Source organism: Apaloderma vittatum, unplaced genomic scaffold, assembly GCF_000703405.1.
Source record: "Apaloderma vittatum isolate BGI_N311 unplaced genomic scaffold, ASM70340v1 scaffold1242, whole genome shotgun sequence".
Lineage (NCBI taxonomy): Eukaryota > Metazoa > Chordata > Aves > Trogoniformes > Trogonidae > Apaloderma > Apaloderma vittatum.
In genome coordinates this window covers 8,789-21,944 of record NW_009703929.1, presented here as the reverse complement: position 1 = coordinate 21,944, position 13,156 = coordinate 8,789, and the positions used below count along the sequence as shown (strand labels likewise).

At 45.0% G+C, this 13,156-nt stretch overlaps 1 protein-coding gene across 1 annotated transcript in view; it reads right to left on the bottom strand.

Annotated features, from left to right (window-relative positions):
- Positions 1–113: 113 nt before the first annotated feature.
- PTH1R (parathyroid hormone 1 receptor) overlaps positions 114–13,156 on the bottom strand; it is a gene marked incomplete at its 5' end in the record, with an annotated part of 20,734 nt that continues 7,691 nt past the window's right edge. Inside the window, 6 exons of the mRNA XM_009864810.1 lie at positions 114–623; positions 1,626–1,667; positions 2,815–2,956; positions 4,902–4,996; positions 8,639–8,705; positions 10,487–10,547. Of these exons, the coding sequence (XP_009863112.1) occupies positions 261–623; positions 1,626–1,667; positions 2,815–2,956; positions 4,902–4,996; positions 8,639–8,705; positions 10,487–10,547 (770 nt within the window). The remainder of the gene's footprint in view (positions 624–1,625; positions 1,668–2,814; positions 2,957–4,901; positions 4,997–8,638; positions 8,706–10,486; positions 10,548–13,156) is intronic.

Genomic DNA, 13,156 nt, shown 5'->3' with positions numbered 1-13,156 from the left:
TCAAGCAGATAGCAAGGGATAGCCCTGCCTCTGCTAACACCAGGGAGAATTAGATCACTGGGTACATGTATGTGATCAACAGCTGGCCACGTTGGAGGCTCGCTTTTTCCTCCCCATATAACTTAACCTCTCATTCCACAGAACAGAGAATCTGTATGGAAACCCCTGGCATCCGATGTGTGGCCTGATGCTCTTTTGCCCACTAAATGCTCTCCAGGAACCTTTGTCATCCTTTTGCTTTTTTTCTTTTCCTCCTCTCTTTACATCACTGTCTCTCTTTCTTCTTCAACAAGTACTGTGGGTCTGTCTCCATCGTAAAGCCCAGAGCCATTCAGGTACTCCTCATCTTTGTTGTACTGCTCTGGCCCAGAAGAAGGCATGGAGTTTTCAGAAATTGAGCCATTTTTCACATAACCTGGCAAATTCCGGTGTCCATTGAGGGTCCCTGGTATAAGTCTCGTATTGAGATGGAGGGCAAGTGCTCCTCTTGTGGCTACATTTGTGATGCTGGTGTGGGAAACCATTGGTCCATAACTGTAGGTTGTGCTCCCACTTCGTGCTTTCCTTTTAAAGTCAAGTGCTAATGTCCACCTGCTCCATGACTTCTTTATTTCTGCTTGAACCTGGGAGACAAGGGAAGGTAAAAAAAAAAGTATGAGAGGTGGGAAAGAGGCACAGAGTATGAGAAGGAGGTAGTACCCATAGACAATGTACAAGGAATTCTCTGGGGAGCGAAATAGGAAAAAACCCCAGGAAATCCATATTAAATTTGCCCTTTCCAAATGAAATGTCTGAAATGGCTGAATGGCTGAAAACCTCTAAATGAAAATGTGGGTTAACTCTATCCCAGCGCTATGGGATGGTGAGTAGCACATCCAGGAGAAAGTCCTCTCAATGCACCATGAGGATCAAGTATAAATGAGATGGAGCCAGCTTCGGACAGAGTTGCTAGAAATTTCCTCTAGGAAGGAGTTAGCTGACTACTTAGACTGACTATTCCACTTTTAGATGACTAAAGTTAGGATGAGATCAGTTCCCCAATGGTACGGATTTCATCTTGGTTTTATGCTGCAGAAAACAAGCAGTTGCATTTCCCCTTAAAATCCTTAAATTTGGGGCAAACCAGCTTTAAGCTGGACCATGAAAGTAGCTCTGTTCTTTTCTGGTGTGCATCCACTGACCATTCTAGTTTTCAGACGTGGAAGGAATTGATGGAAACAAAGACATTAAAGCATATCACTCTAGAAAGAGGCTAAAAAAAGGTCAGAAAAAGCCTGGACAGTCAAAAAGGCTTGCTGGTTAGGCAGCTACTCTATCAATTCACTTTTCTTCCTGCTACAGCTGTTCAGGACTAAACAACACTTGTGCCTGGAAAAGAAAACATGTTTTTCCTCCATCAGCTACTTCCAGTGGCTCACTTATTGGTGACATATTGACCTGGATGTCTTACATGGCCAAACCCAAGGGCATGAACTTTCCACATGGACTGATGAATCTTTCACCAGGTGCGAAACAGGTTGTGTCTCTAGAACAAGTGAGGATATGCTGACGTGCATCCCCCTCACCATCTCTGTGTGAAACCACCCAGCCAAAGGAGGGAAAGAATCAAGCAGCTGGTGTCTTACCTCTCCATTGCAAAAACAGTATATGATGGCAACAAAAAATCCCTGGAAAGAAGAAGAAACAACATATTAATGTGAGTCTTGCTGCATGTGATTCCCCTGAGGGTGCTGCTCAGTGTGCTGAAATCAGTGACATTCGTAATTTGCTGTATATAATACACATAAGAAACCTTGCATTGTTCAGTAGTTCATGAGACAGAGAAAGGTAGACATTTCTTTATAGATAAAGTAGATTAGACTATGTGAACCCTGATGGCTCATGGTTTATCTAACGGGTCTATTCTCACCCCCAGATCTTTTGCAAAGGTTCTGAGATGCTGATGGGTACCCTGGGAATGTGGTGAGGTTTCAAACTTATTGGATAAACATTTCCAGTGTTTTACGTGTAGCTGATCCTGCTGCAGGATGGGAGGGTGGGCTATAATTGTAATGAGTCTTTTCCAGCTCTGGCTGTGCTTGGAGCAAAACTGGCTGAGCGGGATCAACAAACGAATTCAGATGTGAGCAAACCATCCACATATTTTTGTCGGCCAGTAGTTTATTCAGGTCTTGCTGAGGTCTGCACTCAACAGGAACTGTGCAAGTGCATGGGTGCAAGCTTGGTCCCCGTCTCTCTCACAGTTTCTTTCAACTGTGATTTGGCCAGAACCACCATCCACCTCTCATCAGCCACGCTGGTCAACCATGGTGATAGGTAGCAGCGTGCAAGTCAAAGATTAATCTCTCAAGGAAGGCTGTACAGTGATGACCAAACACTGCTCTGCTTGCAGAATGTTGCATGTTCTTGCTGCTGTGTCTTTTGCAGGACCAGTCCTGAACCTGCCTTTTGCTCAAACCTAGAACTGAGGAACCCATTCACAGATCTGAAAGACAGCTTTGGACAAGAAAATTGAAAGCTAATACGAAACAACGGGTCTCTGTGCATTTCTACCAGCTTACGCCTAACCTGGATCTGAAGGGACTTATTTTGTTATCTTGGAATAGGAACATTTTTTTGTTGGACACACTGAGCCTTTATACATTGTGTTTTGCAAATGTAGAACATACTCGATGCTAAAATACTGTCAAATCACCTTGTGGATGAAATCTGGTGTAAGAGCCCTGCTTCCTAAGACAACCTTGCACTCTCACTTCCCTCCTCTCCCCATTGAAATTCCCACAGTTTACCCCCACAGTTTAACAGTTACAATACCTGGAAAGAGTTGAACAGCATTTCATAGTGCATTTGAACTTGCCAAAGAATCCCTGACACATCTGTGTATGGCATAGCCATGAAAACAATATAGTGAACGCCAAACAGAGGCATAAGGACGAGGGTAGATTTCAGCAGCTTCCTGTAGCGGTAAAGAAAGAGAAAGACACAGAGGAAATTAGTGGATGGAGTGAACCTCCCAGTCAAGCCTGTCCACCTCCTATCTCAGGCACAACGTGACCTCTTGGCTAAGCTTGGATATCTTACATTTACACAGGCACCGTGTCCACCTGCAGTTTCAACATGTTGCTTCTCTTCTGGCATGTGACACAACCCAGGCCGTCCTCTGCCATGTCTTGATGTGCTAGTCTAACCCTTTCCACGTGCACATCCCCATGTGATGCTGCAGATGAAGACACTGAGATGTCATTTTTAAGCCTCACCTGTGCTTCGGGTCAGGATCATGTGTAGAGGGTGGAAGGGTGACTGGATAGAAAGATGCTCTGCTGCTTCCAGCCCTCAGCCTCTGACTGGCCCTAAATGCTCTCGTCCCTAAAGAATGGTTCTCACTCAGCTCATGACCAGATATAGTCCTACACAGCCTAGAGTAGCTGATATTGCTGGAGCAAGGGAGACAGGTTGGACTAGATGGCCTCCAGAGGTCACTTCCAACCCCAACATTCTGTGGTTCTGTAATTCTGCCTGCTTATCGAGGCAAGACGAAAAGGTCCACCCTGGGTTAGCGCCTCCCATGCAATGAGCAGGGCTGGTGGAGAGGGACCTGCATCTGGGAGCAGGATTACTCTAGGTATTAGGGGGAAGAGGACAGTGCACTATGGAGGGAGCAGAAGGTGAATACTCTTGAGAGGTGCTTTGGACTGCAGTATCACTTGGAAAGCTCCTTTTTAGAGAATCATAGAATCACAGAATCACAGAATGTTATCCATTATAGATCCATCGCAGCATAGGACCTGTGTTGAGGACCTGGCTGGAGGTGCAATGCAGTACTTGGCTGGGTTTGCTCCTAAGGGGACCAGCCTTGCCTGGAACTGATATTAATTGAAGGATTAAACCCTCTGCCAAGAGTTACAGCAATCCACCAAGTGCAGGCAATTATTGAGAAGGGCAGACATCACTACCTGGTACCTCCTCTGTCCAGCAACTGGAAACCACTGGGGGAATTTAACACATTAAAAGGAGAAAGCTCCATCCAAACCATAATTAATAGCGAGCTGCGGCCAAGGAGGAATAAATAAATAGATAAATCAGAGCCCTGACAGGGTAGCAAAGAAAAATGGTGAGGTCTTTTCCTGCCAAATCTCGTTCCTGCTTCATGTGAAACATCTTGTGTTTGGAGAGGGAGATGTTAGCAATGAGCTCATGCTTTGCAGCCCAAACCATTCTGCTCTTCCTTCTTTCACATGTGTCATCCTGGTCAGTCAAGCTCAGGAAGCCTTGGAAGCCCTCAAGGTGCCGAGGTGTCTCAGCAACCTGCTTTTTCTATCTGGTTTTGACCATGCTACAAATATCCTAAATTATCAAGAGACAAGAGCTGGCAGAACAAAGGAAAACAAACAGAAAAAAACCCACAAGGAAACACCAGATTTCCAGCAAAGAGTCAGGAATCCCTTAATCTTGCCCCTTCTTTTTTTTTTCAGCAAAGGTGCTGAAACAACCACTGAAGGGCAGATTTAACAAATAGATCCAGTTTTGCAAAGCACAGGAGAGAAATAAATAGAAATAAATAAATTGGTACAAGTGTTAGGGGCTTCAACAGGATAAGTAATGCTTTTAATTTTGCTCTCCTGGTTCAAGGCCAGCATAGTTGCTTCCAAACTGGCTGAAGAGACTGAATTCCTCTCTTTAACCTATGAGGCAGGTCCCCCAAGGTTGGATTTGAAACTTTAGGAGATGTTTAAGCTGCTGTTGATTTATTCTGCTTTACCAGACTTGGAAGACAGCATCCTTCTCACCTTACTTCAGGTGTCTACACTATGAACTAGTCAGCCTGGGCTCCCTGCATAGTCAAGGGGGTGAAAGAAGGACTTTTGACATCTCCCCAAAAGTAAAGAGGGTATATGACTCACCTGTACTGTTGTCTTGAGTCACACCTCCCTGCATTCGTCTCTCGTAGCTTGGTTGCTAGGACTCTGATAATATTGATAAAAAGAATAAAATTTACCTGGAAGAGGTGGGGAAAAAAAACACAACAAAGAAAAGATAATTTTTAAAAAATGTCCAGATGATGATAGTGTTGTTTGGTCAATGCTTTCCCCAAGATGCATCAAGGGGCCGCAGCAGTGACCTGATCATGCTGTGCAAGAAGCTCCTCTTGGGAGAGCTCGTCCTCTGGAAGGGATGAGCTCTCCAGGAAAGACCCAGTGTTTGTTGGGATTGAGAGAGAGGAGGGAATGGTTTTCTCTGACAAGGTGTGGGTTTCTCACATGGAAACATCTGAGCTAGCCAGCAAAGCCAGCCATCTGATAATTGATATGGTATCAATGTATAAAGCAGTGCTTACCAGACATTTTGAGGTATAGACTACAGACAATTCTCAGTATTTTTCACATATTTAAAAATTCACAGTATTTTTAAGTCCATACAGCGATGTGGGTCATTTTTATGACCTCCTAGATCTCTCAAACTTAGTTTGGAGTCTAGCGAGCAGGCCAAAATTGGGTTGTATTTGCCTCTTGCAGCTCCCCCAGGTGAAGATCTCCTCAGGCTAAAAGAAGCATTAGTAGAAGGTCTTCCCATATTTCCACGTGTGGAAGGAAAGAAGAGCAAGCAAACTGCACCATGAGGAAGACACAAGAGTAGAACAGACTGGAGATGGCAGATCAAGAATGCAGAAGGGTGATATAACTACAAAACCTTTGTCGTATGCTTGCTGTTCAGTCTCCCTCAGAGGAGTGTTTAATATGGACCAGAAGAGGACAGGAAAGAAGTAACACCTACTTCCTATGCAGGAAGCCACTTCTACAAACCCATCTTGTGGCCAGCTGCTCAACCGAGTTAACCTAGTCCTACAGGAACGTGCTTATGGTGACCCATAGAATTGCTGAGAATTGTGGAGACTGAAAAAGACCTCTGAGATCATCAAGTCCAGTCTATGACTCAACACCATCATATTGGCTAGACCATGGCCCTAAGTGCCACATCCAGCCTCTCCTTAAACACCTCCAGGGACCGTGACTTCACCACTTCCCTGGGCAGTTCATTCTCACGCAGGTGCCACTTAACAGAGACGAAAAATGGGGAGATGTTTGAGGGATTCTTAGTTTTTTGGAGCTCTTCAGAAGCTGGTTTCACTGGGGCTGGGATTACACCTGCGGCTCCCCCAGACAAACCCGTTTTTGGGACTATGGCAAGGCCACAAGCAGAACCACCGTGTAACTATCTGGACTGGGCAGATCCACATTGCTGGGCTAACGGTGGTGCCTGTGGGTTTCTCTGGAGGCTTGCTGTGGTCATTTGACTTCTCAGATACCAGTAAAGCAGCATTTGAAGGAAACAAATTAACATGCCACACACAGGCTCATGATTTTACGCCAGAAGGGACCATTGTGAACCTCTAGCTTGATCTCCTCCAAAACGCAGTCTATAAGACCTCCTTGTATTCATTTTTGCTTGAGCTATAGCAGATCTGGGTTTCAGTGTTTCCATGACGGAGATCCTACCACAACCATTGGTAAGTCGTTCCAACGGTTAATTATCCTCACTGTTAAAACAAGCAGTTCCCTGAGCCACTGAAAGAACACGGCCCGGTTTGCTATGGCTTTGTCTTCTGTGGTTGGATTCCTTCTCCTTTAATGAGGTGCAAGTTCATTTTGAACAGCTCTCCTCTGTGTTAGAGAGGGGAGTAAGACACCCTTCCCCTTGAAGGGGCGCAAGAGGAATTTCTCTCCAGTATCTCTTTGACTGTTTTCATGAGGTCTGTGGGAATTTAACAGCCGTGCAACCCCATTCCCTCACTTACATTTGGTTGGAATTTACTGACTGGCACAAAAATTGTGAGGGGGGGATGGATAGACCGAGAGGCAGAGAAGCACAAAGCCTGGGGGCATATAATTCATTTGCATTGGAAACCAATCTGAAAGGAAACAAATAATTAAAAAAGCAAAAAAAAAAAAAAGCAGGCTTTATTTCTCATTTTTCTAGCTTCAAAAGCTCGAAAGTGGGATGTTGTTCTATATTTGTTGACTAAGTTGAAGATGTCCAACCTTATCACAGTCAGGAGGAAAACTCCTGTGACTTCCTGAAACATACGCTAAGTTTTAAAAGAAATCCAGGCAGCTGAATAACATCAAAGCTAGCAACAGAGTGGAGAGATTTTAAGCCCCTCACCCTCCAAATTCTCTGCAAGTACATCCAGAAAATGTCTCACTTGGTCCAGCAACATATGACCAGCCAGTGTGGGAATTGAAAAGGCAGCCAAGTGAACAATATGAACCCACAGAAATTAAACAGAAACAACCCACAGAATATTTCTGCATGATAAATAGCTGCATTTGCCAGCACAGCCAGGGTACAAGCACAGCAGAGCCTCATGGAGAAACATTATTTTTACAAGGGCGAGCCTCAATTGAGCTCTTTCTCCTCTGCTAATTGGGCTTTAAATTAAATGCAATAGGGTTGCTGGTATTCATCTAGTTGAACTACCTGAACTTTCTTCTCCATCCTACTATTCCATTTCCAGTGACCACGATGTGGGCTTAGCGATTTGTTTCTTCCAAGGTGCAGAACTAATAGCTAGACCCAGGCAGAGAATTTCTACCAAAAGGAAATGCTGAAGAAGAAGAAACCCCTCCGGGTCCAAAACAGCTCATCTAATTGCACATATGAGCATATTTGCCTCAGAAACTTTCCTGCTGTTTATATGCAGATAGTCTGATTTTCTTCTCGTCCATACTGATACAGAGCTTGATGCAAACCCCTTATAGTCTCTGAAGACTATAGAGAGATTCTTATGATTCTCTTCAGCTGCTCGTAGGTGAATGTAAATGAGAACTAGGATGTCTGGGAGTGGACAAGCTCTTCTGCGTGCACTCACCTGGCCATCGGAAGATGGAATAATGGAGAATCATAGACAAAAACAGAGGAAGGAAGGAGGGTAATTCATGAAAAATATGAAAGCAGGTTCTTTAGCTTATTAGGGCTCAGCTCAAGCAAGCACACAACTATCCACTGAATTCCCCTTGAGCAGATAATCACATCTTATAATGACCTCTCCAGCTTGTGAGAGCTCAGTCCTGTGTCTGGATAACGTCACTTATATTCTCTCCATCTCCTCTGGCTCCTGGGCGGGGGCTGAAGTAATTCTCCATCAGCGATTAATGTCACGTCCAATCATAGCTGAGGTGGTTTGACTTTCATTCCCAACTTCGACATATCCCAAGCTTTTTTGGCAGTTCAGAAAGACAAGTCTGAAATGGTCAACACTGAAGCACTCCTGGGGAAAAGGTTTCGTCCAGCTACAGACCTCAAATTCCAGTTCTTTCCACTGGAGATGCCTGGTGAGAATGTGTTAGGACCCGGGAGGGTTTCCAGTACCACATGGGCTGGAAATACTGGCTTGTTTCATTTCGTTAATAGCTTGTTTAGGGTCTTACCCCTGTGTCATTTTTCTTTCCTAAGCAAAAAACGAGGTTGCTTATAAACCCCTTGTCCATATGCAGTTACCAAACTTGCAGGCAGGTCAAATATAAGTCCTTAAACTGGATAGTTAGAGATTTGAGTAGGGCAGCCTGGCTCAGCCCTTCCCAATGTGCCAGCATCGACCAAAGGCACTGCTTCCCACCATTTGCAACCAACCAATACTCACCACGATAGCTGCCAGGATGGGCACCTGAATAATCCATTTTAAATTGCCAGCACTCAAGTCCCAACACCTGAGAAAAATGGACATTCTGTCAGGAAATCGTTGGTTACAAAGAGGAACAGACACAAGTGTCTTTTGGGATAAACCCACCCTGGAAAGATGGAAACTTCCACAGCCTGGTGTGGTGGGAGGACCTAGCTCTAACCCTGCCTTCAGGCAGCACGTCTTCGAAATAGCCCTGCTCCTGTTAAACTACACAAAACTGAAACCACTATGAAGCACATTTAAAGTTATGCTCTCCAGATGTGAAACAGCTCTTTCCACAGTCAGCCAGAATTCTCCTTTCTGGACAGGAACACATCCTTTTCCACTTCTTCATCTCCTTATCAAAAAACCTCTGCACTACTAGTAACCCAGCTTTCCCGAAAACCAAAGAAACAGAAATGACCTAATATTACCCCTTGGTAATGTGGGGAGAGGTCCTGTCTGAAGGTGTGGTGGAGAGAGTCTTGTGATTCTACACTCAGTTCCTGCACTTCCCTCAGCCCTGCTCTTGCAGTGAGACCCAGCCATGCCCCACAAAAGCCTTTATATCCTTTTCATCGTCAGTCCTTATCTAAATGAGGACTGGAAGGGCAAACAGTGGTGTGGATGTTGGGCTACGGTCCTCCATCTGCCAAGAAGAGCCTGAACAGTATTTCCTCCCAGATGTTTCCAGCAGTCGTTGGATAAGGTCACTCAGTGTTAATTACTCCCTCTGAATTCTCTCCAACCGCGGAGAGAGGAGTGCCACAGGCTTTTCTTTATCTCAGCCAGACAGCCCCTACATGGCAGCTGCAGTTTGCATTTCACGGGCCAAATGCTGCCCAGGCAGCTATTCAAGGAAAGCGAGAGGTAGGGACAAGGAAACCACCAGCGCTGACTGAAAAGGCTCTACGAGGACGAGCCTGAGCCAACGCGGACACGTCACACTTTGGTAGCTGTGCTGCTCCATCCTCCCAAGCCTGGGGCTGAAATCTCATTTGGAAAGCAGCAGTTTCTCCCAGGCAAAGTCTGTTTGAAAAGTAGGGACCCCCACACTTTTGCTAGCAGATGAAACCTGTTGTGTGGTCAAGTCTGTTCATTGTGTGCGTGTTGGAAATGTGATTTTTTGGGGGTTGGAAGATTGGATGCTCTGGACCCTTCATTCAGCACACTAAGAACAGGAGGGCTGAGGGTGCACGTGTAGGAACAAAGAAACAGCTGATCCAGGTCTTGTTTCTGACAATATACAGAAGCTGATATCTGAGATGGAAGAGGTGAGCAGTTAGTAATACTTTTCTAGAATATTCTTCCAACAATTTGCTGGTCAGGATGGTTTCTTGAGCCAGAGCATTACTAATGAGTTTCTAATGCTTCTAGAGGCATTTATCTTCCATGAATTTGTACAAGTGAATTTTAAACCTAAGGACGTGCTGGCATCCACACCTCCCACAGCGAGAAGTCAGAGCTTCACCACCTCATCAGCACCTTTGGCTGTGCTGGAGCTGTTGTCTCCCAGTTTGATTCCCACTCATTCAGAATTTGAAAGATCTGTGTCACTTGAAGTAACCTTTAGCCCCAGGGATAACAGCCATGGGTGCCCACATTTATAAATTTTTGTAAAATGAAAGGAAGCCTTGGAAAGTTGCACCCGCTTTACACCTCACTGCTACACATCCCCTCAAAGGTTTGCTAACTTCATACTAAAAATCCCTTATGGCTTTGTCTGTTTCCTCTATTCCTTCATTCACTCACAAAGTCATCATTGCCCAAAGCCCCATGAAATCATCCCAGGTAAAAATGGAGAAAAAAAAATCCAACGTGACTTACTCTGTGTCGGCTAGAGTGGCTCTCACGCTGGCCCACGCTGTAACAAATACAGCAGGGAGTCCTGCAAAAAAACACAGGGCAGGTGGGGTGAATAGGGAGCCAGAGGCCAACATTACAGTAAGACCAGGTGGAGTGGGCTAGAGGACGGTGGAAGAAGTAGATTTTAAATATTAAAGCATAATTTAGGCCTGCAAAGCCTGATCTTGGTCTTATGTCTCTTCTCTAGTCCAAATGGTAAAGCAAACAGTGCCAGGGAACACTTTCTGGATGACAAATGACATGATCTGGGGACATGTTAGTGAGGTGGTTTAGTGGTGGACCAGGCATGGCTAGGTTAGCAGTTGGATCTGATGATCGTAAAGGTCTTTTCCAACCCAAATGATCCTATGATGTCCATCCTATGGAATTCTCCTAGCTTTTAAAATGGAGCAGCTTGCTTTCCCAACTTGCTGGCCAGGAGTAGTCCAGGCTTAAGCTATCTCCTGATTCGTGCTTGGGAGATATCCAGCTGGTCTGGGCCTGAGATGGGTCATGGATTTGCGAGCATAAATTATCAGGTCTTTCCTCTTGCATTGCTTTATTGGTCCATACCCTGTCATGCTCAAACATGGGGGACTGATAGCTGCTCTCACCAACTCATTCAATTTGAAGCAGGGAAGGGTTTCGTGCAGTACACGATGCAAGATGGTTTTTCCCTTCCCCTGCCATTGAGGAAAGGTGGATTGGGAGTCACGCTCAGACCATTTCTCCCAGCACAGGGCTGGATGGATTAGAAGCTCTGTTAAGTGTGAGAAGCTTGCTGCATGAAGGAGATAAATTCTGAAATTTAGGGTAAAGCTTGCAAAATACCCCAGCCAAAGGTTCACTCCCAAAGGAACCATCCTTATTTCAGCACAGTTACTCTGGGCATCATCTTTCCCCAATCACCAGTATCAAATGTAATCTTCTATTTATTTTTTTTAGGGTCCAGTTCTGCTTTATTTGTACAACTGAGTCCCCTACTGGCTTCCCTTAAAAGGCAGAATCAAATCCACAGTAGCTTCTACAAATTCAGGAAGAATAGCCCCTTTCAGGTGAATAAAAAAAATATTAAAAAATAAATAAAGGCGACATTTATCACCGATGACTGTAAATATGCTGTTCACAGTCGAAGCTCATTGGGGCTCGGCGTGCATAAGCACACGCTTAACTTTCAGCATGCACTTAAGTCTCATTAGGGTGCTTAAAGGCTTTCCTGACCACGGGTGCTTTCCTGAGCCGGGGTGTGGAGCAGGGACGCCTGTCTCATACACACATGGACAACGGGGCCGTTATCTTGGTTGGAACCTTTAAATGCCATGGTAATATAAGAAAGCATAAATAATTAAACACAGAGCCTCACTCAGGACCAGTGCAGCAGCGCTGCCTACAAAGATACATTTATAAGGAGTGCTAAGGAGTGCACCCAGCTTTACAATCCCCTGCGAGGCCTGGCACTGGAAAGAAAATACTTCACCTATTGCACTGGGAGTGTGTTGATAGTGAGGGCCTGGGGAAGGTGATGATTTATGGTAAAAAGCGCCAGGTATTTCCCCCCTCATTGTTAATTGCCTATCTATGAAAAATATGCACATGCTGGGGATTGCTGGCTGAGTTATCAAAGGCCTCAGTGCCTACAACTTTGCTGATATTGTTGGTGATATTCCAGTTTACACCAGCTGAGAAATGGGCCATGTCGAAAGGCTGACGTGACGGTGGGTGTTCACCCACTGTTGGGAGGCCCTGAGTTTGAAAGACGGATTGTCTCAGAGATTTGGATGCGTTTGACCCGTACTTAGTCCTCTCTAGCCTGTCCTGCACTTCAGAAGGGACACTGTTCCCATTCATACTGACCCTGTGCTGTGTTCAAGGTTCCTAGCGACAATAAAATATACAGGAGAAAATAATTATACCTAAAAGATCCCTATGTGTGGATTTATTGTGCCCTGTGCGCTGCTGCCTCACTCCATTCAGGCAGGCTTAGGAAAAGGATCCTTGACATTTTCTGCAAAACACACAAAGTCAGTTCCTGGCACCGGTTTTATTGCTACATCTGTCTTTGTGTTCAGTTTTTGTAGTGTGAACAGTCGCAAATCTACTTAAATTTACAAAAGGTTGGTATGAGTCCTCTCTCTCTCTCTCTTTCCTCTGCCTCCTTTTTGGATTCTCTTTATGTCAATGTAACTCGGAGCATTTGGGCCATCACGTAATTTCTAGAGCTCAGTCTTTTCCTCCCGCTCTAGTAAGCTAGTCTTGCAACGTGAAAAATCAGCCTTAGCTTTGCCTCTAGCACCTCTTTTACTTTCAGAAGGTGATGATTGACTTTTTGGTATCTTCAATAGAAAGTCCTGGTCTGTGATGCCCCAAGACCCACAATCCTTTCTGTCGGAAGGACTCACAGAGCTCACTGATGGGAAAACCGTTAACTCAGAAAATCAGGACTGAGGTTCTCCAAGTTAAACGTGCAAAGAATCATAGAATCATAGAATCACAGAACAATTCAGGTTGGAAAAGACCCTTGGGATCATCAAGTCCAGTCATTGACCCTACACTACAAGTTCACCCCTAAACCACATCACCCAACAACCCATTTAAACAACACTTGAACACATCCAGGGATGGCGACTCAACCCCCTCCCCAGGCAGTCTGTT